At 42.6% G+C, this 27,737-nt stretch overlaps 1 protein-coding gene across 1 annotated transcript in view; it reads right to left on the bottom strand.

Annotated features, from left to right (window-relative positions):
• Positions 1-27,737, bottom strand: part of zswim6 (zinc finger, SWIM-type containing 6) — a 78,456-nt gene that overhangs the window by 34,146 nt on the left and 16,573 nt on the right. Inside the window, exons 2-4 of the mRNA XM_017693664.2 lie at positions 6,013-6,369; positions 4,139-4,287; positions 1,508-1,658 (exon numbers count right to left, since the gene is read on the bottom strand). Of these exons, the coding sequence (XP_017549153.1) occupies positions 1,508-1,658; positions 4,139-4,287; positions 6,013-6,369 (657 nt within the window). The remainder of the gene's footprint in view (positions 1-1,507; positions 1,659-4,138; positions 4,288-6,012; positions 6,370-27,737) is intronic.

The raw sequence follows: 27,737 nt of genomic DNA, 5'->3' as shown, positions 1-27,737 counted from the left end.
TCTGTGCAATGAACTTCTGTCTACTTTTATAGAAACCAGTTTGTCCTAAAAGGTGTCAAACCACATGAGCAAGTCTATTTCAGATAACTTAGCAACCTAACATGGTGTGTGATCAATTAGCATAGTGCTTGTGCAATACTACTCGTGCTCATAAGCTTGATTGTTAGCTACATTAGCCTCATAACTCCAGCAGAAAATTGGAAGCAAACACATCTTGGCTGACAGATTGGTTGGATAAGGGGACAATTGTGTAAATTAGATTTTTGCACCCAACTATGGCTTTAAGCTTTCCTGGAGTTGTTTCATTCTCAGGCCAGCCCCAAATCTCTCTCCTTGCACCCAGGGACCTAGACCCGCTCTATTGTGCCGGCCTGGGTGCCAAGGCAAAATTGACGAAACATCACAGGGCTTTGAGCATTGGCAGGCTCGAAGCCGTGGCAAGCCAGTCACAATTAAAATGATTACACAGCCATCCAATTTGCACTGCTTTCTTTCCAATAACGCAGTTTCAAACACATTGGGCACATTTTTCCTTGCACAATTCGGCCAATGAACCATAACGATATAATACCCCCAAAAATCATTCACTGACCCGCCCTTAAAGTTTGTCCTGAGGTACTGGCTGGAACAACAACATTCAGTGTTTCACAGGCTTCTACAAAAGGGTGTTATACTAGAGTGCAACTCCAGCTTTTGAACTTACATCACAATATTTCAGCCAGAAAGCCCTTGGGTAGCCTTAAGTGGGAAAAGAATATGCAATATTGATCAAGAGCAAATGCCGCAAATGTGCAAACTGGCAGCGGAAGAGTCTTCTAAATGGAGGTCCTCAGAGACACAGGTGGGCTTAGCATGAGGCTCACACATTCTGAATGTAGTGCAAGTCAAATAGACTCTACACAAGCTCACAACCCAGCCTAAATGATTGAAATAAGACATACTGTTTAGTTATGCAAACTGCTTCACAAACTAGTTGAAAGGATGCATACCGCTAGCAAAAGGAGGATATTGGGTATAAATACGATGGTCATACAACTAGCAAAGCTGTATCTAGTTTGCAATTGACCTGCTAACCATAGTTATCCGTTCACATAACTAGCAATCCATGATGAAGTTAGTTGGAGAAAACAGTATTTCTTTTTTTAGCAGCCTTTCCAACAGCCATTTATTGCCACATTCAGTTCTGCAAAAGAGACTATATCCCCTTAAGTAAATGCACGTTGACATAATTCAAACTGATCATTGATACATACCATCAGTACTCATTTTAAGTTAACTGTAAATAAATAAACATTGCTAAATAAACATTACTAACACATTTGTTTCTAGTATCCTGTCAAGGAGAACACAGTCCCTTTTCAAGCCTGGTTGCTCTCTTGACTCTGTTTCTCATTACTGAAGATATTTTCCTTGCCACTGTTGTCCTTTGCTTGAATATTATGGGCTTGAATCAGTTTGGGAATTTACCCAACAGTTGAAATATCAGCCCAGAGGATGCTCTACTCACCCAGTTCATCCCAGAGCTGACGGTATTTGTCCGTCATGGTGGTGCCCTGCTGCCTCCACAGAGCAAGCCGTGGGTCAGCCATGAACTGCTCTGTGATCAGTGTCAGCATGCGTGCCCCATTCGAGTCCCGCATCTTTAGCATCTCCCGAACCTGCAGAATGCGCACACAGAGACACAAAGTGGGAGATGTTAGCACATAGGCTTGGGAAAGGATTAACAGCAGCTGTGACATTACAATATGCACTACCATCCAATATTTGGAATCGCTTATGCTTAGGGGTGCACTGAAATTTGACCAAAAATAATCAAAAAACAGAGAGTGAATGAAGTTGGGACGTTGTGTAAAACATAAATAAAAACATAATACGATGATTTACCAATCCTTTCCAACCTATATTCAATTGAATACACTACAAAGACAAGATATTTAATGTTCAAACGGATAAACTTTATTGTTTTTTGCAAATATTCACTCATTTTGAATTTGATGCCTGCAACACATTCCAAAGAAGTTGGGACGGGGCAACAAAAGATTGGGAAAGTTGAGGAATGTTCAAAAAACCCCTGTTTGGAACATTCCACAGGTGAACAGGTTAATTGGAAACAGGTGAGTGTCATGATTGGGTATAAAGGGAGCATCCCTGAAAGGCTCAGTTATTCACAAGCAAGGATGGGGTGAGGTTCACCATTTTGTGAACAACTGCATGAGCAAACAGTCCAACAGTTTAAGAACGTTTCTCAATGTGCATTTCATCATCTACAGTCCATAATATCATCAAAAGATTCAGAGAATCTGGAGAAATATCTGCAAGTAAGTGGCAAGGCAGAAAACCAACGTGACCTTCAATCCCTCAGGCGGCACTGCATTAAAAACCGACATCATTTTGTAATGGATATTACCACATGGGCTCAGGAACACTCAGGAAAACCATTGTCAGTGAACACAGTTCGTCGCTCCATCTACAAGCGCAAGTTAAAACTCTGCCATGCAAAGCAAAAGCCATATATCAATAACACTCAGAAACGCTGCCGGCTTCTCTGGGCCTGAACTCATCTGAGATGGACTGACGCAAAGTGGAAAAGTGTCCTGTGGTCTGACGAGTCCACATTTCACATTGTTTTTGGAAATCTCTGATGGTATAGGGGTGTGTTAGGGCCCATGGCATGGGTAACTTGCACATCTGTGAAGGCACCATTAATGCTGAAAGGTACATACAGGTTTTGGATCAACATATGCTGCCATCTAAGCAATGTCTTTTTCAGGGACATCCCTGCTTATTTCAGCAAGACAATGCCAAGCCACATTCTGCACGTGTTACAACAGCGTGGCTTCGTACTAAAAGAGTGCAGGTACTAGACTGGCCTGCCTGCAGTCCAGACCTGTCTCCCATTGAAAATGTTTGGCGCATTATAAAGTGCAAAATACGACAACGGAGACCCCGGACTGTTGAGCAACTGAAGTTGTACATCAACCAAGAATGGAAAAGAATTCCACCTTCAAAGCTTCAACAATTGGTGTCCTCAGTTCCCAAATGCTTATTGGGTGTTGTTAAAAGGAAAGGTGATGTAACACAGTGGTAAACATGCCCCTGTCCCAACTTCTTTGGAACGTGTTGCAGGCATCAAATTCAAAATGAGTGAATATTTGCAAAAAACAAAGTTTATCTGTTTGAACATTAAATATCTTGTCTTTGTAGTGTATTCAATTGAATATAGGTTGAAAAGGATTTGCAAATCATCGTATTATGTTTTTATTTATGTTTTACACAACGTCCCAACGTCATTGGAATTGGGGTTGTATAATGAAGTGTCAAAAGCTAAGACTTTATAAACAATTTATAACAGTTATGAAAATGAAAATGGAGATGCAGATCAAATAAGCTGTTTGTACTCTTTACTCCTCTGCACTGGTTAACAGATGCGTTTAGACAATTTAAGGAGCAGATCAACAGTGAAAATGTCAGCCACTTGGAGCCATTTCACAGTTTTTATAAGGTTCATTAGACAAGCAATACATAATCTCTGTTCAATTATCAAGAACACCCAACAACTTTTATAACAGGTTATATCCCACTTGAAAACATGACATTCTGCTTCATACACAGACTAATATAGCAAACGAGAAGCCAAAAGGAACATTTCCGCTAGCACTAGCAAAAAAAATAAATAAATAACTACAAATAAAAATCATTTCTTGCCTTGGATGACCAACAGTTTTCTGATGATTCTGTGGCAAATACAGTAGCCCACATTCAGTAATAAGTTCACTGTGTTTATTTTATATAAACTGATTTGTTTTCGGCCAAGTGCGTTTCTGAATCTCATTTTTGATTTCATTTCGGTGCAGCATTACTTATGATCAATTATATTATTTGGCCTAATAACAACTTAACTTAATTACTTCATCTATTTAAACATTTACTTACAGAGCTTTCTAAATGATCATGGAATTATCCATAGCTCTATTTATCATGCCTGGCACCTAAAATGCCTACAAATTATTTGAGACAAGTATGATATCAGAATCATTTAACACATGCATCTGGAATAATACTGATTACACTATTGAAAAATATTGGTGTAACCAGGATCATCGTGGCCCAGTAAAGACTCTTAATGTAGACCTCCTACCTTGGAGAAGAGGAGGTTGAGCTGCTTCCCCGAGCCGTGGTAGCCCCCCTGCGACAGAAAGAGTTTGACCTGCTCCTGGACTTGCTCCTCGTCCAGATGCCAGCAGTTCTCATCGTCTACACTGGCCCCTGCCGTGGGGTCTGGTGCCCCTAACACACAACAAATAAAGTCAATCAGTCAAATGCCTTACACAAAGGAAGTGCAGCACAACCCAGTTGAAGCGATGAAGCACATGTTCTTAGGCATGAAAGCATTATGGTAATGTCTAAAAGAGGGAGATAAATGCTGGTGTACCAACACAAGGCCCAGAGCGAAACCAGAGAAAAGCAAAACGGCCAACATATTTTGTCAGCATGTGGCCAACTAATACAATCATTACTAATCCAGTCCAGACAGCATATAAGGCTTTCAGATCGGGGAGGTCTGTTTGGGTTTGAAAAGAGCAAAAAGAGCCCCATGCTTTGCATGTGTGTGGATGAGGAGGAAGCCCTCAACCCTAAACAAAAGAAAGGTCTGATGATTTAAAGGCTTACAGTCAAGTTATAAAGATTTACGAAACACCACATCAAATCAACTTCCTGCATTCCAGCCGTGAACCCGCACAGCCCTGTCTTGATGAAAGCACTTCCCTTTTTTTTCCCCACTCCAAAATGTGCCAGTTAACTGGCTCTTTTTTTCCCATAATTGGAACATCCGCTTTAGATTTCCCCTTTCCCAACAAAAGTGAAATATAATATGACCATTGTGCCTCACATGGACACGACGAGAGAACCAAGCGTCCCCCTCCCCTCCACTCTGAGCTTTACGTCAAGTCTGCCAGGGATGAACCAATCCACTATAAAGGGGGACCCTGGCGGAAACTGGGCTATAAAGTTGAGGATGCCTTTGGAGTGAGGGAATAAAAAACCTCTAGTGAAAAGATTTTAGCCAATGTGTTTATAGGAAAATGGGTCTGGAGTAAATGAATAAATAAAAGGCTCTTTTGGATTGGACAATCATGTGGAACATTCTGACGAATATGGGCTTTTACTGGCAAGGACAATTATGTAGTTGAGAGTTTTGAAGCTTGGGTGATTTTTCAGTTAATTTTTTTCCCAGCTATTTGTGAATAGCAGGATAGCTCTGGGAGTTTCCAAGGATGATCTGAGAGCATGTATGAATATGCTGAATTAGGGCTCAACTGTATGGGTGGTCAACTTATCGTTACTGTGATTAATTCCAAATAGTTTTCTGAGCATATTGTAGGTGGGTAGCACTGATTAAATGTACGTTTTCATTACAAAGACAGCATAATGAGGTCAATTTAATTCAGCACAGTATGTGAATACAAATCATCGCAAATTAGTGTTTGTTTTTTTAGTCTGTTACAAACCACAGAAAACCTAAATATTGTGATGTGTATGATGTATTGTGAATATGTATTCAGCGTTATATCATATTTTTTGCCATATCACCCACCCACTCAACTGATGTAAAAAAAATGTCTTAATGCTTTTTTAAGGACTTAAAAATAATGAATAACAGATCATCCAACATTAGAGATGAAGCATTACTACAGTATGAGTATTGGTATCAGGTTGACATCAGCAGAGAATGCTGGATTAGATATCAGGAAGAAAAATTTAATCTGATCCAAATCACACGGTCTTAAATTAAAAACAGCTCATTTTAAAGTGTTTAGTTTTTAAAGAAAAAAAAAAGACAAATCAGATGATTATCAGCAAGGTTTCGATATCAGGAAAGAGTGATATCGTCCCATCTCTACCAGACATAGCTTTATATGGCAATTAAAAACTTTAAAACCTAATCAGCCATTTTTAATAATTCAAACCATGCATCTATTTCGCCCCTACTTTGCATCTGTCTTTCCTCACCATGTACTTGATTGATCTCGGAGTTCTGTGACAGGATTTCGTCAGCCAGTTTCTGGGCTGTGGGCAGCACCTCTGTGTGGTGAACGGTGATGAGGTACTGTACGAACTTCTGCAGCTGGTCACGGTTCATTTGGAAGAGTGTCTCTGATATGGGTAGATGCAGTTTGACCTGTTCGGGCCGCCGTACACGGTACAAAGAAAGTGCCACCACATGGGCACAGTAGAAGATGTCCTTGTTGCCACAGCCGCACGTCACAGAGGTGATCTTGCAACGGTCGAAGCTGATGGCCACACTACACACCACCTCTGGCTCAGATGGCGTGGCTGGCTCTGTTACTGTCCCGCTGAGATGAAAGCCTGAGAGAGAGAGAGAGAGAGAGAGAGAGAGAGAGAGAGAGAGAGAGAGAGAGAGAGAGAGAGTTAAAATTAGGAAGAACACACACCATGTGCCTCAATTTGGGCACTACCTAGACTGCAGAATGAGGCGGCCAGGGCTTGACCCATTTTATTTTTTTTTAAGAATCAAAACAACTTTCACTAATGAATCATTGTATTATATCAATCGTTATACCGAATATACATTCCTGGTATGATTGAGAGACAGTTTGATGAATCATGATAAATAAAATATTTGTTATATCAGTATTCATTTCTCTATTAATATTTGGCAGCCTAGTGGGTCAGCCTGTAACCTTAAGGTTGTGGGTTCAAACCCCAGGCCGAATAAGTAAACCTAGTTGTGCCTTTGGGCAAGGCACCTCAACAGCCTTAGGCAGTGCTGCACTGCTGGTAATGCTGTGCTGAACAGAACTAACAAGGATTTGATGCCTGTTAAATGATGCTTTGGCCAGCTCTACCAATTTTCAAATTAAAAATAGTTCGTTTTATTCCTTATTTGTAACATTGGAACATTGGGGTTTTGCTTGGTGTGGTGGCCATTCTGAGTGTTTAAAAATGAGGCGGTCTCTGAGTACAAATGGTAGTTTGTTGTGGTTCTAGTACATCATCTAGCGTTTTACGGTACCCTACATCCTGTTTCATTTCCCAGAACGAACACAGTGCTCACTCTGAAAGTGGCGAGTGCACTATGCAAGTATTCTATTTAAGACGCAGAGGCAAACTCCATAACAAGAATCCAGACAGCTTGAGAAAGAGAGGAAGCGGAAGCGAAGGCTTCAATCCCCTGTTGGCTAACAGATGTATGTGTGTGTACGTGTGTGTGTGTGTACACACATGAGAGGAACAGGACTGGGACTCAACAGGGGGAAGGGAAGGGGTGGAGGCGGGGTTGCCGTGTGACTGGCGTGTGCCACTACAAAGGCAGAGCTGAATAATGCAGCTGCTCATTTGAATAGTGTTTGATATGCCCATGCTTGTGGGCCAAGAGAGGCGGAGAAATCATACGTTGATTAGGAAGTAAAGTAGACACTAATGAGTCACTCCCAGCCAGCCACACACAGAGAGAGAGAGAGAGAGAGAGAGAGAGAGAGAGAGAGAGAGAGAGAGAGAGAGAGAGAGAGAGACACAGACAGACAGACACACACACACAGAGTGACTCCGCATATCCCGCTTTATTTACAAATCCAGCTGCTCTGACAGAAGTCAGTGTGCGTGCCAAACCCAAAAAAAAGCCAAACACTAGCATGAGGTGAATACTGTTATATGATAGTGTGATCAACATAGTCATATAGAGTTGGGTAGAATGTAGAGTTGGGCAGAACACACTGTCCTAAAACTTCGATATTGTTTTAAATTACAATAAGCAACAAGTAAAATCACTTACCGTCCTAAAAACTTAACTTAGTATAGCAAAAGTATTACTTATCACAAAATCCGTATCCTTAAAAAAGCTTGTATGTTGAAAGTTCATCTCAAAACATACATTGAATTTCTGAAAATGCAGCGACAATAAGTATGTACATACAGTACATCTAATAAACAAATAATACCAAGAAATAATACATAAATCAAGTAATAATTTACTACATGTGTTTGAAGCCCATTTGCTTATACATTCTTAATGTCAATGTACATCAAACATAACAGGTCTGAATAATTTTGGCCCATTTCAGTTTCCCCAATACATACAAAACGTTCAAAACAATGAAGAGGAGCACTTTCAGTAGTATTAAAAAAATTAACGAAACAAAATGACATGACATGACATGACATGACAGTGAGGCTACACCCATCAGATAGAATCCTAGGTAAGAAACATGGTGAGTGATAATACAGTAGCCAGTGTTTATTTATGTCCTTTTTCTGTCGTATCGCCAAGATCGGTCAAGATCCCTCAGGGATGGGTCAGCAAAATACCGCTCCCTGGAGTCCTGTGGTGTGGCCACCTGAGGGCTACTGCCACTGTAGCACAACAAACCAGCCACACACACCCACATCATTCCACACTGACCTTATATCTATTTCACAGGTGCTTTGCCTTTCGCTCGTCTCCTTTTCTCCTCCATTTTGTTCTTGCCTTTAAGGCACAAAGGCCTTCTCACCTTTTAATTCTCCTCAGCTCTCTCAGCAGCAGCACTGGAACTCCAGTAGGTAAAGCAAAAGAAGGGGGGAAAGGGCTGCATATTTCACTTTTTCATTTCTCTACCCCCATCTCTATGTGCTGACCTTGCACTAGCCACCTATATCCACTGCAACACCAAAAATATTTGATCGCTCAAGAAAAGCCTGTGCTTGTAGGCAGGCAGGGGAGAAAAAGAGCCAGAGGCTATTTTGTATACAGAAAAGGAGTGTGAAGCTGTTTCCACACACCACAGCAGAGCAGTCACACAGCACTTTCACCCACATGTATGGATTCGGCAAAAACATTTAACATTAAACAGTGTTTGTACAGGCCATATGAGGAGATATGGAGCTTCGCATTCATCTGCATGAACTTTGAACAAGAAATCTAACAAGACTAAGCTAGCCTAACTTAGGACTGCGGTGCATGGACGCTGAAAATTACCACACTGAGTAAATGTTGAGCTCAAATCATCATACAAGTCTAACTGTGAGGCAGCCAGCATTGTGCGTAGTGTATAAACTGGATATTTTTAGCTGTTGAATCATTTAAACCTATCTTGGCGCTGGTGAGGCAAAGTTAGCCTCCTGCACTGCATTTGAATGCACTGTAAAATATATTAGCCTTGTTACAGAACAGGGCTATGCTAAAGTTGTGACTCTAGCCTAAACATTTTTAGAGAATTTTAATATGATCCATTTTTATAGTAAGCCTCGTATGATGAAGCGATTAGGTGGTGAACTGTGGCCCTTTACAGTAGAAAGTCATAAAATGCTGATTTAGTGAAGCACTTATTCACTTTGTCCTGTGAAAGTCAGTTACGCTATGTCCAGTCTGATTTATACGCATGTCTAAAAATCTAATTACATTTTTTTGAGATCCAATTTATTCTGTTCAGACTTATTTTCAGCTGGTTTGCTCTGATCAGTTCACCAATACTTGTGAACAGATTTGAAAAACTAAACAGAATTGTCTGCAACATGAACACAGCCATTAACTATTCTTGGGCTTGGCCGGCTCGTGCTTTATACGCCTGTGGTACACATTAGTAGACTTGCCCATAGACAAGCTACTTGGTGTTATGCTTGGCTCATCATGCAGACCACGCTCAACAGCACAGTTATAGTCAGACTCCTGGATTTGTCTAGACCGCAGTAAGTTGGGAATCCTTAACACAGGCTAGCATCCACCCTTCTGCAATCCGCTCCTATTCATTCACAAAGGAAAACAAAGGAAGCAATTCGGCACATATCACTCAGCAAATCAACTAATTATGCAGCCGGTTTCAAGGTGCCCACTTAACGATTCTGTTCAAATTGCCAGCTAGGCCTACACAAAACATTTTAACTCCGAGCCAAAGTACTGAGCAGCGAGCTTCATAATCAAAATTATTTTGCGCTGAACGCTCCCCGAGGAGGGAGAAGGTAATAAAGAAAGTAAAGTGTAGATTTAAAGGCCAATATAAATAAACGCTGGAGAGAATTCACTATTCATCAAACCCCTAAATGAATCAACAGCAGCTCGCGGTACCAACGTCGCAAGCATGCAAGGAAGCCTACACAAAGTTTGTGCTCACACACATATACTATCAGTCATACTCATATGCATGGTCACACATACAAATTCTCTCTCTCTCTCTCTCTCTCTCTCTCTCTCTCTCTCTCTCACACTCACACACACACACACACACACACACACACACAGTAAATGATTTTCCTTGGCATGACGAGCCACGCGAGGAGCTCTGGGAGACTGGGAGCTGTTTAATGAGCAGGCTGCTGGGGGAGCATGAGTATTCTCCCGAGTGTTTGCATCTCACACGGAGCGGCGGCTCCCGGACAGTTCATCAGCCCCAAGCCATCTGCTAGCTCGGGTTAAAGACGGTGTTTCCCTCCCTGCTACTCTCCAACAGACTAGTAAATAATTAGCCTAGCTGCACCTCCACCCGGCACTGCTCTCTGTGAAAGACTGCACACCTACAGTTGAGCTTGGAAGAATTACTTGCACTTCCTTCAAATTGTCATTACAATGCAGGGACTAGATTATACCAGATATAACAGAAATATATCCAGATATCTAGGCTTCTTTTACCAGCCCAAAAGGGTCTACTTTAATAAAGACAGAACTGCTGTTTTCTTTACAATTTTGTTTTGAAGTAAGAATTACACTAATGCTAGCTTGGTTGTGCTTATTAGCCTAAAGACTGGAGGTTGACACTACAGGGATTCAGAGTGGTGCGATGCATGCTGAGGGATATGCTGCACTACAGAACAAATAACTATGTATTCTTGATCTGACAAAGCTAACACGACATCATTCCCAGTTAGTGGGCATGAATCCTCTGAGATTGTTAAGCAGTCAAAATAAGAATATTGCTACATACAAGCTATAACCAAGCTAACACTCTTGTGCACTCATACGACTTTTCATAAGAGTAAGTTCCAGCTCCAGTTTGCTGGACTGGAGGAATTTATCAGCCCTAAAATGTCAGTTAAATGTGCAGCAGTATTAGCTTTCATGTAGCAGCATTAATATTTTGACTCCTTAACGACCTCACAAATATGGACACATCCATTTTTGGAGTTTTGGAACATTTACCACATGCTGTGATAACTGTGATTTCTGAAAATGACATTCAGATCTGGAGCTCCTAATATGCGCACGACACGCTCTACAGAAATTCAACACAAGTTCAGAGGTCTATAGTCAAAGACTGCAGCCATAATATTTTGAGACATCTATCTAGGCCTCCATTTCAAAATACCATCCCCTTACATTTCAGGAGCCGACATATTGCAGTTGCAGACATTTATCACTTTATATAACTAATAATTATCGTATGCTATGACTTCATAAGCTGTGGATGGCAGATATTAACGCACAGGCTGATGGACCTCTCTATGACGTAGGAGTCTTAAGCAAGCATCAGCATTACTTCCTAAGGGGGGAATGTACTGTCTAGCTAAAGCTAACTTGTAGTTAATGGAATGGCTGGGGCAACGAGACAATTAGTATGACTTTAATTAACACGTCTTCCTGATGGTCAGTTTTATTAAAGCACTTAGGTAATGCCCAGCAGAGCTCATAGGCTTCATATGGGCGTAGCAAACCAATCTGCAGTTAATATTCATTGTGGGCTTTCATCACACCAGGCAAAGATGTAATAACATGCTAGTGATGTGGTGATTGTAGATGTTACACTGAGATTAGATGGGGTTTTTTCTTCTCAGCTGTTTGAGAAGGTATTCTTCACCCAACAAAGATAACATTGGGTAAAGCAGGTCAAATAAGCTAATAACACGCTAGTGATGTGGTGATGGTAGACGGTAGTTACCGTACACTGACATTAGACAGGGTCTCTCTCCTCGGCTGTTTAAAGGCACACTAGTGTGATGCATGTATTGCTGCACTATAGAATTTTGCATGACACAATAAATAACTTAACTAAGCTGTGTATTCCTGACCCACCAAAGCCAACACACCAGAGTAAAGGGCAGCCTTCACTGTGATTTAAAAAACTTACCACATACTGGCATAGCAGGCCAAAAAAGCTCATAACATGCCAATGATGTGATGACAGTAGACGCCACTTATAATGAGATTAGACATCTTTAGCCAAAAATGCTAACACTGCTAATAATAAATGAAAGTATATTGAGATCACTTAGTATAAGCCAAATAATTTAACGTTAACTCATTACTAGCTATCTGAATCTGTGAGGTAAAGTATTCCTAACCAGCCAATTTCCACACCAAGGTTTGGATGCCTGGGATGAGGTGTAGAAGGGAAGGACTGGCTACAGTTTAAGCTTAGTCCCTGCTTTTACAGCAAGAAGCCAGGGGCGCAGAGTTGAGGAGATTGATAACACCTCATTTCCTGGCTGACAGCAGAGCGTGTCATTCTCACACACGCTGACAAAGAAAATGAAGAAGAATGACCGCGGGAGCCTTTTTCTGCTGATAAAAACTGGCCCCGAAAAAGCGCGCAGACAGGCTCGTGTTCTGAGAGATGGACAACTCTGAGTGCTTTCCAAAATGCCTGCCATAAATCCTCCCCTGTTGAACACTGAAGTCAGGCCCCTCTTTTCCCACCTCAGTCATCAGAAGACAGACCTGTAACCTTTCTCACTCACAACTGCCCTTTTCAAACATTACCATTTCAAAAATGTCCAATTAGCTCTGACCTACGCATTGACCCAAAAGACAGATCTGCAGCAGGGGGGCTTCGGAAATGGCAATGAGGCTACAAAACAATGTTGCATGACTGCATGCAAAGAAATGATGCAGGAGCTGAATGTGACCTACCGCTAAGTATTGTATTTAATATATTTAAAAAATGAAATAAATAGGGTCTCATATTTCCACAAGTATGTAGGCCTTATACAAAGCCAGTCAGTCATGAGGAAACCACAGTCTTCACATTCCCAGTCAGAAAATGTGAAAATTTTATAAATCAAACAGACAAACAAACAAAACAAACTCCACAGTAGCTGGTGCAAGATTCATTGTTTACAGTGTGAAACAGCCATCCAATAGGTATGTATAGCAGAAAGTTTGCTTTTTTCAAATATTTGTTGCTTTTTTTCTTCTTGGCAAACATTATGTGATTAATCAATTACATGAAGTTTTAAGCCTGTAAAAAGTGTGCCATGCACATTTCTTTTAGTTAAGCCTGCATGTGCAATGGGAGGGAAGAAAGCAGCAAAACAGAAGAAAGAAAATGGACAGTGTGAAGCTGAGATCCAGAACTACTACAATTATGCTAAATGGGCCACTAGTGAACTATTGATGGAATGAGCACATTTGGACCACTTTGAGTGGTCCATTCATCATGAAATGTAAAGGGCAGATGGTGTAAAAAGAAAAATATCCATCTGTCCATATATCTAACTATCTACCCATCTAATCCATCTATCTTGAAGCACAGAGACAGTTTATTTATTATTTTGTGCTGATCCAAGTTTAAATAGAGATGCATGGGGAGGGTAGGGGTCTGCAGCCATTTCGTGCTGCTAGTTCTCATAGGAATACCCACAGTGCATTGCATGACATTGCTAATATAAACAAGCAAGTGGCCTCCATTATGCCAGGAGCTAGATATCAGTGAGAGGGAGTGTTTGCTTTGGTGACGATGTCAGTGGTTTGAAGCCGAGGGCCCAAAGAGCTTAATGATGCGAGACATGTTGTGGTGTTTACCTTTTTGGACCAGAGTAGAACATAAAACACTGCTGTCCCCTTTTCCACACTGCCACAAGCCAGTTACTGAAAATAACTAATGAACTAATGGAAAAAAAAAAAAACCTGTAGATTTTACTGGTGACAATTTGCAAATGTTATCCAGCTTCCAATGATCTTCATTTACCAGACTTTGCTCTGGTGTTTCATGGCATTAAAAAAGTGAAAACTGCAGACGAAAGGGAAATATTTTGCCATTTTGCCTGCCCCCACCTTTCATGCTCCCCATGATTAGAGGACACCACTGTTTGACCTTCAGGATCTCACGTGCAAGTTATTAAACGATGACATTTCATCCTGTCCAAGGCTTTAAGGTTATTCTCCTAAGCTTCCAAAGAGGCTGGAGCGGTTTGAAGCAACCAATTTTAGCACAGGCCCTCAGTTTGTGTTGTCCTAGAAACCAAGCGGCCCGTACTAAAACGCATGCTCGGCTGACACTGGTTCTACATAAACCGGTTTGTTTTCTTCTTAAGACCACCCAAACACAAGGGAGCAGATCAAAAGCATTTTTCAGCCAGTTCTCCTCTTGAAAATGGACGACGGAATGATTACCAGCATGCTCCTCAGGGCTCACCGCTTTAGCCAAGAAACAAAATGCTCAAAATGTCAACATGAAAGCAAATACCAGTAACCAAATATAGATAGTCGCCCACAATACAATAACAGACAAATTGAAAGGGAAAAATGTTTGGGCCCCCCCCCTGCTTATTCTTTTCTCTTATCTACACATAATTAGCCACATAAGCTCTCAAATCAAATGGTTCATCACAAAGCATATGAAAGATTAAATGACGGATGAATTTGCTTTCCCTGGGCTGACTGCTAAATGTGTTCTGCATAACGTGATTACTTTCATATGTGTTTCTTCATAAAAGGTATCTCAAACTGAGATACTTTAGTAAATTCAATTCCCCATACCCAAATACTTGTCTAATCAAGTTAGGAAATTCCTAGCAAACAGCATATAATTGACTTGTTTTGAACAGGCTTTGGAACAAATCCAAGTCAAAAACATGCTCCCGGTTTTATCAGGTCCTGCCATCGTCTCCTCATTTCAAGCAGAACTAGACAATGTCAGGAACACATTCAAGTCTTCATGTTTGCAGCCCTTTAACTTCAGACAAAGGCATCATGCAGGTTTCATTTTTGCCATCATGTGGGACGCTCGCATACCTCTATATGAAACACAAAGCTAGCTACTCCAAGCAAACAGCTGATAAAGCAGGCCATTGCATGATCTGCGTAATGCCACGCCACACACCAGTCAGAATGCATAACAGGCTGCCCCTCTAACTTGGCTCCATACTGTGGATTAGGCTAAGTGTGTTGTGCCTCTGAAAGGCAGCAGAGCAGTGGATCGGCCCTGATAATACCCAGAGAATGGCCTTGGCTCTTCAGGCTGGAATTACATCTGACTGTGCTCTCAACCAATGAAAGAGAACACTGCAAGGGGAGCGCCACTGCCAAAAGGCACCATGTTTAGGCCCGTTTAATAGCAGCCATTTCGTTAAACTCGATATGGCTCCAATCAAGCTCAATCAGATTGGGCTCACCAGCATGCACATACTTGATCTTAAGCTACATTGTGGGTTTCATCCAACCCTTTCAATACATAAGCTATTGCAGATATGCCTTATAGCATCAATCCCTCTTTGATGGGACAGTTACTTATGGCTCTGTTACTCTGCCAGTATGTCAGTGGAGCAGATAGAATCTAGATTCAGTCCAAAGTATGTGTGTGGTCCCATCAACAAACAGCGTGCCACAGGGCTGGCGCTCGGTAGGCCTAGAAAAGCACAGCTGTGGCCCAGGCGTGTTTTCCCAACAGTCAGCCCCTGCGCCGGACGCTGCCGACCAAACAGCCGGAGTCCCTTCCTCCACCTCTACTTCCACCTCTGGCCTCCAAAGTCGTTTGCCTTGCCGGATCACTTTCCCATAACAAATGAGCGGAAGAGGAGGAGCAAAGGAAGAGGCCATCACAACCACTACTCCAGAGCGTAGGAGCACTTGGGCCCCTGTCTAACCCCTCCCACGTAGGCACACACGTGCACATACACACTCAGAAAAAACAGACGTACACCTGTTTCCTGGGGTGGTCTCTGAGGTCACACAATACGAGGCTCATTGTGGGCGGGTTGCATTTGGGCCTTGATTCATGTAACCAGACGAAACAGGAAACCTTATGAACACATGAGCGTGAAAGCTCGAGCCGGGTTTTTACAGCCGGTCCACGCCTGCAGTCCATAGGCTTCTGGGAGCCTCTTCAGGCTGAGGCTTACTGTATGAGTGTGTGGAATGGTTTCAATCCCACATGCAAGCACCTAACGCAGCAGTGTTTCTCCACACTGGATCTTAACGAGGCTCTATACAAAAGGCCAAGTGCAGCCAACTCTTTCAATCTTAGAGTCATCATTCAGTTATTCATTTTAAGTAAGGGCAACATGCTGAATTTTTTTTATAAAAATACAAAGATATGAAAGGCATTTTCCAATGACATGAAAATAATGTAATGAATGATCATTTTCCAATGTAATGAAAATGAGAAGTACTGATTAAATTTCAATCTGTTGGATAGGGAGGTTGAAAAGTACTACCTGGGACTATCTGAGCCCAGACAGATGCCTTTTTTGGGTTCTCCATGACTGACAGTCATGTTGCTGCTAATGCTAGCATTAGCTACAGGTCACAGACAGAGCCAAAACTGCTGCCGGGAGATAGGCTAGAGTGCTACAAGACATGTTTTTTTTATTTTTTAAGGTTGTATGTGGGTGGGACAGAGAGACACACAGACACAAAGAGACAGAGACAGAGAGAGGCAGAGAGAGAGAGAGAGAGAGAAAGAGAGACACAGACAGAGAGAGAGAGAGAGAGAGAGAGAGACAGAGAGGGAGAGAGAGACACACACAGACAGAGAGAGACAGAGACAGAGAGAGAGACAGAGAGAGACAGAGAGAGAGAGAGAGAGAGAGAGAGAGAGACACACAGACAGAGAGAGACAGAGACAGAGAGAGAGAGAGAGAGAGAGAGAGAGACACAGAGAGAGAGAGAGAGAGAGAGAGAGAGAGAGAGAGAGAGAGAGAGAGAGACAGAAAGCCTGGGTTGGGTGGGCCGGGGTGGATGTGGTTCTTTGCTTGGGACCCCTCCCTCCACACCGAGATCCCTGGTGGTAAGGGGGAAAATGGTGTTTAAAAATAGGAAGCAGCCACAGTTTGAGCTGTAGTTTGCCCACCAAACGCTTCAACTTCAAAAGGGAGACGCAACATGAGGTCAGCGGAGGTAAGCCTGTGATTTGTAGAGAAATTAATGCACTGGTTTGCTGGATCAGCCTTTTCTCTTTAACTCACTGACTTGGTCTCACACAAGAGGGCAGTATATCAGAGGTCTAGTAAATATCCAGTATAGCTCAATTTCAAAGATCCAGATTTAGACTCACAGCCAGCCCAATCCTACACTGTAATGAACCATTTTGGTTTCATGCGCAGTTATTTACATAAACACATGATCATCAGGGTCAAGGGGTGGAGGTGGGGCAGAAGTCAGAAAAACGCTACATACTACATTTGAGGATTTACTCTTTTCTTAAAATAAAATGCCACTTCTAGCTGCACCATATCCCTGTTGCTGAAACAAGAACTGTATCTGAACTGTCAATCAGATTTACTAGTTGGCTACTGTTTTAATATAAACAGATAGAAAGCTCTGGCACTTCACCTTTTAGAAAGTTATCTACTATCAATTAGAAAGTTCGGTACTTCTAGTTCAAAACAACAAAAAACTGCTTTTTGTTTAGGTTTTGATCAATTTGATCTGTGAAATCATACAGTTCAGTGCGCTCTGCAACAACCACCCTAGCCCTCTCTTCCTTTAGACCTGATTGATCGGCACAGAAAAATAAAAACAATAAAAACAATTATATGGTTGCCTAAATTTACTATTTCAACTCAGGCCACCTGGCGCACTCTGCACAAAACAGAGCCAGGGAGGGTGCGTAAAACGAGAAGCACCCAGCCCAAATCACGGGCAAACGACATCTCTCCCAAACAACAGAAAAAGTTCCTCAGCCCACAAAAAATGCATCCTGTCTAAACCCTCATTATGCCTACTTAACAAGAGCCATTTCAGACCACCTTCAGACCACCTGAAAACATACATCTGCATATCGCTGCTGTCGGATCACAACCTCTTATCTCCAAAATGGTAACTTTACAGGAGAAGTAAAAAACTTACTTTACTTTTAATGCAAGTCAATGGAACCAGACTCCACCACCCTAAAATTTGCAGATATCATAATTAAGTTTTGTTCCCTGTTATATTCACTTGGAAAAGCATGTAACTGGACCAGGCGTGTACACGACCACACGTACAATGTGCTATTGCTGTTTATGTACTATCAGCATGGAAAAACAGCAGCACAATATACAGCATTATGCATACACACTACTTTCACTTCTTCTTTAGACTACTTGCTCAGTTAGTATGCCTGGAATTCACACCCAGACTAACTGACTGGAAAACCTGACTAATAACGCACAAAGGAGGAACTGAGAGAGAGGGAGAGGGAGAGAAAGGGAGGGAGAAAATGAGAGATGCAGAGATAGAGAGACAGCGCAAGCTCCTCCCTTTTCTGTTTCCCCCTTATGCTCTGTAGTCAGCTGACACTGTGGCCACAAGGGAAGCGTTCTACACACTGGCAGCTATCCACTGCCGCTTGCAGAGACACACACACACACACACACTTTGCCTCCTCCCCCTCAGCTGCCTGAATCGTGCACACATCAACAAATATCAACAAACGCCGTTTCCCTGTATGGCCCAACCCCGACTGTGCCTGGCCCTGGGCTGAACTGCACAACTGACGTCATGGCAACAGAAGGGGAGGGAAGGAGAGAGGCAGACTGGGGCGGGGTAGAGAGAGAGAGAGAGAGAGAGAGAGAGAGAGAGAGAGAGAGAGAGAGAGAGAGAGAGAGAGAGAGAGAGAGAGAGAGAGAGAGAATTCCTAAACAGTAGACAAACCCACTGGTGGGAAGCTTAGAAAGCCCTCAGCTGTGGAGAAGAAAAAGCAAAGGCTTGGCCGCACGCCAGACGTCTGAGCTCAGCATTTTGTAATGCACTTCCTTTTTTGCTTAACAGCTTGCATAATACAGCCGGCCGCCGCAGCCATCAACCTTTAACTCTTCATGTCCCAGCCAATTTTTATGTTCACAGTGGGAGGACTGCCCATCACGCAGGAAGGAAAATTTATACAGGCTAACATAGCAACTGCTGTATCTGAACAGCAGGACAAAAGTAAAAAACAAATCAGGACTGACCTCTTCTAAAAGTTTTCACTATCAAGATCATGAGCAGAGGTCGCTTTGAGATGCAAACAAAGACACCCGAGCAAGTCGTTGCCCAGTCCAGATCTACGGCAATCCCTGATGGATATCGGTACTTCAAAACGGATACTTCTAGAGCAGCCCATGAGGAAAAATGGCTGTCAGTTTAACGCCTGCAGACAGGGCCTTTGATGGTGTGGGCCCTCACGTGTAATCTCAGTTGACACAACTCTAGCATCCCACACCGTTTCAGAATTAGTGTCAAAACCCTCCATCACCCGGTTGCATCTCTGCAGGGGCAGACACACTCATCCCCATCAAGCCTATTTACACTGGCGTCAAACAGAAATGTGACCAGACAAGACATTTTCACCAAACGAGAACAGGAGGAGATTTCAATGTATTTCAAAGCCATAGAGTTGGCTTAAGTAATTTGGTTAAAGAATCACCTCGACCAACCACGCTACTGTGGCCAACGTTGAATAGATAGCAGACAGGACACTGAGAGCACGATGTCTGCATGTTTATCATTCATTGTTAGGCAGTGTTAGCATTTTTGACTGTACTATCACTTTAATTCGGAGTACAATAAGTAACTCTCCAATTCAAGGCATTTCACCATTTTTGTTCATTTATGTAGCAAAACCTGGTCACTCTGCTCAGTAATACATTTAGCCCTGAGAGACTGCATAATCTGCTTCTCAAGGGCGAGAAATGGACGGTGAGCAACACATCTGAAAAGGTGAACCATCACTGCCTGTCTTGCAAATAAGATTTAAATGCCACCCCAAAGGAAGAATGATCCCAAGCCAGCAAATTATACTAGGCAGCCCTATTTTCCTGATTTTTCTTAGATGAAAAAGGTCTACATGTATCTCTATTTCTATAGAGGCAAGGGAATGAGACTGCAGTGTAGTCTGTTGAATGGCTATTTATGTGAAGATGAAAAGTCCAAAGATGCTCTTGTTTAAGAACTACCTCACAGTGGTACAAGAATAAAACATGTGGCAAATCGTGTCAGACCGTGCCCCAACAATCTTGTTTGAGGACAGTTCCTATGTAAGAAAATTTTGCATGATTATACTAACCAAAGTGTTCCCATATCCCAACTGGCTGAAATAAGGATGCTTTTGCTGCATCTACATAAGCCCGAGAGAGTAAACCTCAAAGGCGCCATATGGAGCTTTGCCTTAAGACCCATTCACACCAGCAGAAGCTGATGATTCTGAAACTGCTGTACCCGGACCTGGCATTTATTGCAAACCTCCAAACAATAGCACCCCCTCTATACTGCCATCTCACCCCCAAGCCAATTCTGGCTCCCCTCCCAGCCCTGTTATTGTGCTTCACTGAATGTACAGGGTTAGGTGTGCGCTGTAAGGTGGGTGTAAGCTTGGCCTCACAATGGAGAACCCAATCACTTCTTTAGACACACAAGCAAGCCCCTGGAGCAAACTGGAGAAGGGAAGGCAAGGCAAGAGAAGGAGGGGGGTACACAGAAGGTAGTTGTGAATGGGAGCAGGACTCTCAAAGTAAAGATGCGACAACAATAGGCACCTCCAGCTCCTCTATCCAGGCAGGAACCAACAAAGAAATGCTCTTAGCCTCCATAGCTGTCTAGCCAATAACAGTGGAGAAGAGAAACTCTCTGCAGACAACAACAATGAGAGGAGGAGCAGCTCAGGGGGAGGGAGGAACCACCAGGCAAGCAAGCGCACACATTGCAAATTAGGTCAATGAGGATTTCCCCCCCAAACTAGGTCAATTGAAGCCCATCGCAAGTTACCTCCAACTGCATAGCAAAGTAAGAGGAGACAAAAAAAAGGGAAGGGGGTTGTACACATCTTGCACTTTTCAAGGCACTAATTAACCATCATCCCTTGTGTGTATACAGTGAGGAGATGCTCCGAATGTGCAGATGGAGCAGTGTGTGGCGACAGACAGAGCGAACCAATCCTCAGAACAATCAAAGCTGTTTTACTGCCCAGTTTCTCCAAGCACACAAAGAGACCTCCAGTGACACTATGAGTCTAATTGTCACCATTACGACTCTTCTACGCCCTGCCAAGAATGATCTGAGGCCTGTGGCCAGCTCCTCAATACAGAGAAGCATTCAATAAATAAATAAATAAATAAATAAAACAGCTCCATCTGTCCATGGAAATAACTGTCCTTTTGGCATTTCAGAAGAGCAGGCCCTTGGCCTGAGTCAAAGAAGGGGGACAATCTCCTTGCTGTTGGCCAGTTAACTGCTTTCCTGTTTTGTTGGCCTGATGTGTCAGGTGACAGTCCAATGCTTAAACTTATTGCAAAACTGCAATGCCAAGTACTCCAGGAGAGAGCACCCAAACTACAAACTTAACAGAGGGAGAAGGTCAAAGAGGCTTGTACAACACAATGAAATAGATTCAACTAACCTGCATCTGACACGGAATTACAAATAATATGAGAAATGAAATAGAAAATAATGCCTCTCTTATGCCAAACTACTTATGAAAATATATCTAGCATATGCAACAAAACTACAGGTCAAGAAGCATGTAGCAATGATGTAACTACTGCACAATCACAGTGATGCCCATCGCACAAACATAATTGTATGTACACACACGCACATCATATATGTGTGTGTGTCTGTCTATATTATATATATATATATGTGTGTGTGTGTGTGTGTGTGTATATATATATATATATACACATATATATATATATATATATATATATATATATATATATATATATATATACACACACACACACACACACACACACACACACACACACACACACACACATATATATATATATATATATATATATATATATATATATATATATATATATATATATATATAGAGAGAGAGAGAGAGAGAGAGAGAGAGACAAAAAGAGGACAAATCAGAAAATCACAGTCTGAATTTTAAAGAATTTATTTGTAAATAATGGTGGAAATATATATATATATATATATATATATATATATATATATATATATATATATATATATATACATACACACATACACACATACATACACACATACATATATACACTCATACATATATACACACACACACACACACACACACACACACACACACACACACACACACATATATATATATACATACACACACAGAGAGATTCCCAGGACTCTACGTAACCCACTCATTTGGCCGAGTCAGCTATATGATGTATAATTACTGCACTCTAAATAGGTAGCTGAACATAAACATTAAGGTTAACATTAGAAACTAGTGGGTGGACTAGCATGCCATAAAATCATCAACATGTTTGGGACATGACTATAGTGAGTAAACAAGCAAAAGACAGTGTCATGTTAATTAAAGTAATTTTCATATGGCAGGGGCATTCATTTTTCTTGCACTGGGCCCCATAAGATATTAGTCACAGCAGTGGTAAGCACATAGAGCGATTAGTTTACGAGTGTAATGGCCTTTAGGGGAGTGCCGCAGGGCCACTTTTGACCAGCTGTATGACGTTGCCGATTAACAACCTCTCTTTATAGCAAGTAATTCCACCCGCAACCAAGTATCACTGTAATTGGGTATCTACCTCAACCATAGCCAGAAATGTATGAGTCTTAACATCTGATCTTGGTTAAGAAGTGGAGTGCTTTTAATCTGATGGGTATCCAGAGATCAGAACTGTGACTGTAAAAGTCTGGGGGACCTGAGACTTTCTCGGAAAAGAAAAGGATTAGCTGACTAGGTCTCCATTCCGGTAAGCGCGGCCATATATGAGGGCCAGATTGTCTCTCACACACACACACACATACACACACACACACACACACACACACACACACACGACCATATGCAGGACATGACATCGCTCAGTCATTCAAAATCAAGCCATTCAATTTTTCAACAGAGATGCCCTTTAACAGCTCTTCTAGGAAAGGCAGATGTTTCAGCTGTTTCCAAGATTGGTCGCGAGGGGTGGGGGGTGCAAGGGGGGGCCGCGGTTGGGGGGACATTTACCCTTACATTGACAACTCTGAGAAGATTATGACTGAACACAACCCCCTCTACATGCCCTGTTTTACGAACTGTTACTACTCCAAACACTGGATGCAGTTCGCATTTCCACTTCAAAATGAGCCATCTCAATTTTGATGTGACAAACATCATGGGAGGTGCAGTCATCCTTGTGCTTCTGCCTTTAATGCCACTTTTCTCTCGCAAAGCGCTCTGAATAATGGATTACAGTTTGTGGCTGTTACCCAGTCGCTTTTAATAAACGGCTGAGTACGACAGATTTTTAACCTTTTGTGATGACGGCTCACTTTATTCTCTTTAAACAATGCTGACAGAAAATGATTCCGAGGCCTCAAAGGAACTTGCCTTGTGGAACTTGTGCACATCCCCCTCATCCGTTTAAACAACCCTGCAGAAAAAGGCTGCACTCAAAACAAAGTTCCACTAATTAGCTACACACTGCGACCATTTTTCCCCTTTCCTTTTTCTCCCGATATTGGTTTTAGCCACTATGAAACTTCTCTTTTGTCTTGTGCCCATCCGACAGCGACAGCTTAAGGGGCTAAAAGTCACCAGCCATTCATCAGCCAGGGGACAGCTGGCTAGTTCACAGTCATGATTCCTCGGACACAAGGCTCAGGCACAATCCAAACACGCAGAGCACAGTCAGCCTTTTCAGTGCCCTCACCTTTAAACTCCCAGAATTCTTCCAGAGAGAAGCACCCGGTGGCTACGATGGGAACAAGGAGTGACCCTCCCTGCACCATGGCAACATGCATTCATTTCCTGCTTCCAAAAAGGGAGGATACATCCAACCACGTCAACTAGAAGCATCTGAACATGGTAACTTTAGTGGTGACCAATTTCAAAATGTTATAGCTGAGAATATTTTACAGTATGGTGTGCACTCATTTATATCTGAAAACTGAAATCTTTTTACTGAAATATTAGTTCCTGAAAATAAACATGTTGAGTGAATTGTTTCTCTAAGTATCATAAATCATATGTTGTGAGGCCAGAGGTTTTTACCCCTGAAACTTGCCAGGGGGATCATGCGAAAGGGCCAAAGCAGGGGAGAGTACAGGGAGAGAGAAGCTTTATACTGATGCATCAGCATATCTAGGCACAGGCCCAGGCTCAGACAGTGATCTATATGCGGGAACGGCGCACTGGGCCAGGCCTTCTCTCTTGATGCAGTCATATTTAGCCTCTCTCTTGGCAATAGAGAAGAAAAAAAAACAGGGCTAGAACTGTGCTTCCTACATCCCCCTTCTGGCCTGGTAGTGGAGGGGGGTAGGGGCGGGTGGGGAAACGGAGTCAGCAGTTGGCCCGGGACCTCGTTCCATTCTGTTATCAGGAGAACAGGCTGCTGGTGCCGGCGCTATCACTACTCCCAAATCTGCTGACGTACCGCAGAGTTTATCAGAGGTACAAGTGGTCATCTTACAGTTAAAGGCGAATCTGATTGGGTGCAGCCATACGAAACCAGGCACACACACACACATACACACACATAGAGGCATGTCAACAAACAGGGAGCCCAGCTCCAAGTTCTCACCAAGGCCCTGGACAATGCCTCCAAAGAACTGCGGGGAGAAACGGACACTCAACCCCTGAATTTCAAAAGGCTCTTTTCCTCTCTGTTAGATTCTCAAGGACACAAGCTTAGAGGGGAGACATGACAAGTAGTACTTGAGTTTTTTGGACCAAGCTAAGACAGACAACTGAAAGAGAGGAAGGGATTGGTGGAGGGGGGTTGGGGGGAGGGGGTGCAGAGGAGCACATGATGCATTAGAGCCATTTCACTGAATGTGAAAGAACACCTAACAGGCTTTAGAAAACACAATTCACACAAGAGCATAACAATCTGTAACCCAAATATGTCTCATTCAATTTTGCACGCAAGTACACAAATTAATATGAGCAAAGCAAAAGCTATCTCAAACGGCTGATCCACAGAAAAGCTGATTTTACCAAACAGATTTACAGTCTGTCAGGAAGGTAAGGGGGGGCATCGGACAAATAAGCAAGAAGACAATCTCATTCAAGCGATTGGCTGGGGGCGAGAGGGTAATTAAAAATAGGCTCAAGCAAGGAAGCCACATAACATGCTGCAAGCAACCATTGATCAACCTCAAGGCATATGGCTTTCAGCTTTGTGCGGCTTAAAAGAAACCCCGAGTGCCAATGTCTGCTTTTCAAAAAGGAAAACATACTCAACTGAGCGGGACTGGTCGGCCATTTTTTTTCCTAGGCGGCTGAAAGGCTTGCGAAGCCAGTGAGCCACATTTGAGGCTTGGCAGAACTTGACGTTTAAGCGCTTTAGTTTTCTTGCCCCCTCCCCTTTCCACCATCATTTTTCCCAACCTCCGCAGTCCAAGCCGCTTGGTTCAGCAGCCTAGAGCTGCAGGGCCAAAATGTACACAAATAAAAATGAGCAAATACTAAAGGCAAAGCCTGCTAGTTCCCACCACCGTGATTAAGAAGAGAAAGGGCATTCACACAAAAGATCCATTCTATCGTCTTTGTCGCATTGAGACAATAACCACTGTCACCACTGAATCCGAAAAAGAGGGCAAGGAGTAACGTACGTTCAGGTTTTTGTCTTGAATATCTGGCAGTGGCAGAATGAGTCTAAGAAGAATCTATGATAAACATGGGAAAAGCACTCAAAATGAAAAAAGAAAATTAATAAATAAAAAGGGTTTTTGTAAAGATGCCATAGAAGAGCCATGGCTGATTCCCTAAAGAATCTTTTGAAAGATAGTTAAAAAACCACTGTAAAAGTTCTCCATGTAATGTAAAGGTTATTATGGTCTTTCGGTAAAGAGTATATCCAAGCCAAAAACCATTTAGGAGCCTCTAATGGGAAGACTGAGAATTCTCAGCAAAAGAGAGAAAGAGAGAGAGCAGAGTTCTCTACCACCATCCTCAATAGGCAGTTTTCCATCAGAACTTAGCACTGGGACGTTTTAGGCACTCCCAGAGTGTGGGGAGAAAAGAGCCTTGCCATGCATGTGAACGCTGTGTGCTTCCAGCTGTTCTTGCCTTCCGAACTGCAGAAACAGAGGCTGTGGCCAAGGCCCCTGGTCGTCCCTACTGACTGACATGACAAGGCTTCTCACAGGCCTCCCGGGCTCAGGTTTTGTCAGCTGTTCCCATGGCCAGCTGCAGGGGCAAACCACGGAGAGCGTTGAGCAACACAGGAACATAAGGACACAAGAGGAGTTGACTTTTAGCCTGTATTAGATTTTTTTTATGTCTTAACTCTTGCCCTTATCATACACATACATTTGTCTGTTTCGGTCCACTCTGGCCAAATGGTGGGTAAAATGGACTCAAAAATGGTGGTGTTAGGTTTTGTACTGATACAAATCAATAATCACAGTCAAATGACGAAGCAAAATTTATTGCCGTCAGCCAAGGCCTTTTCCTCTCTGTGGTGCCCAATGAAGTCAAGTCTTTGGGTCTTTATAGCACAACAATCCTTGTCATATGATCTTTTGCAGATTTTTATGACAATCTTTACATTGCACAGCTAGTGAGAAGCGTAGCTTGATTAATCTCCACTCAATTCCACTTAAAAAGTCTAACAGATGCAGATTTCACTATGGAGAACAAAGCATGAGCAGCTCTGGTAGGCTGAAAGCACTGGACAGGCATTCCGAGAGGAACTGAGCATGTCTTGCACGGCTCATAGGCTTTGCACAGTGCAAGATTACAAAGACAAACACTTAACGGGTTAATCAATGCAGGGAATGGGGGTTGGTAGTGCTCTAAGGAACTGTACAACCGCAGAGCATGAAAGCAGCAAGAGAAAAGCGTGCAAAATGTATGCATCCTTATCTGCAGCCAAGTCCATGCTCTGAATTTTAAAGCAGAATGTCAAAAGGGATGGGCCGAGAGGCGAGAGACCGGGCAAGTGCAAGAGACCAAGCGAGAGAGGTTTTGATCAGAGAAAGAGCGAGTAAGCTCATTATCACGATCTCATTACTCATGCACTCAGCAACAGGCAAACATCAGCAGCAGCAGCAGTCCCTTAAATTTACCAGAAGAGCTCAGGCGATAAAGGGGTTAAGATAGTCTGGAAAGTCGAATCAGAGCACACAGGGTTTTTAGAGCAGATCCTCCAGCGAGAGAACGGAGGCAAGCCCTCTGCCCTCGGCCCCTGCTGATCAGAGATCAGAGGGAAAGGGCCTCCTGACTCCCGCACTCTGGGATTAAGAGGCAGAACTAAGACCATATGAATATTAATATACTCGCCCTAACCAGGCACTAGCATTGGGAAATTTGAGAAGGGGAGGGCTGCTGGGTTCCCATGGACCACTGCCCGAGCTCTTCGTATACTCACAATAACGAAAGTGAAACACACACACACACACACACACACACACACACACACACACACAGACTACACAATGGTGGAGAGAGGAGGCCAAACGTGTTATGCACTTTGATTCTAATGAAGCACCAGCGCATAAACATAACAGGCAGATATCGTAGCCTTCCCCTCGTAATCCTCTGTATCCTGTACACTCATGTAAACATACAAAAAAAAAAGGCATAAAAACAGAAAAATGAGGTTCTGTAATGTAATTTGTAAGGGATTTATATGGAGTAAGGTATGTGCAAAAGTCCTAATGATACATC

Source organism: Pygocentrus nattereri, chromosome 18 (genome assembly GCF_015220715.1).
Source record: "Pygocentrus nattereri isolate fPygNat1 chromosome 18, fPygNat1.pri, whole genome shotgun sequence".
Classification (NCBI taxonomy): Eukaryota; Metazoa; Chordata; class Actinopteri; order Characiformes; family Serrasalmidae; genus Pygocentrus; species Pygocentrus nattereri.
Note: the sequence above shows the minus strand (reverse complement) of the source record. Positions and strands in the feature narration are given on the sequence as shown.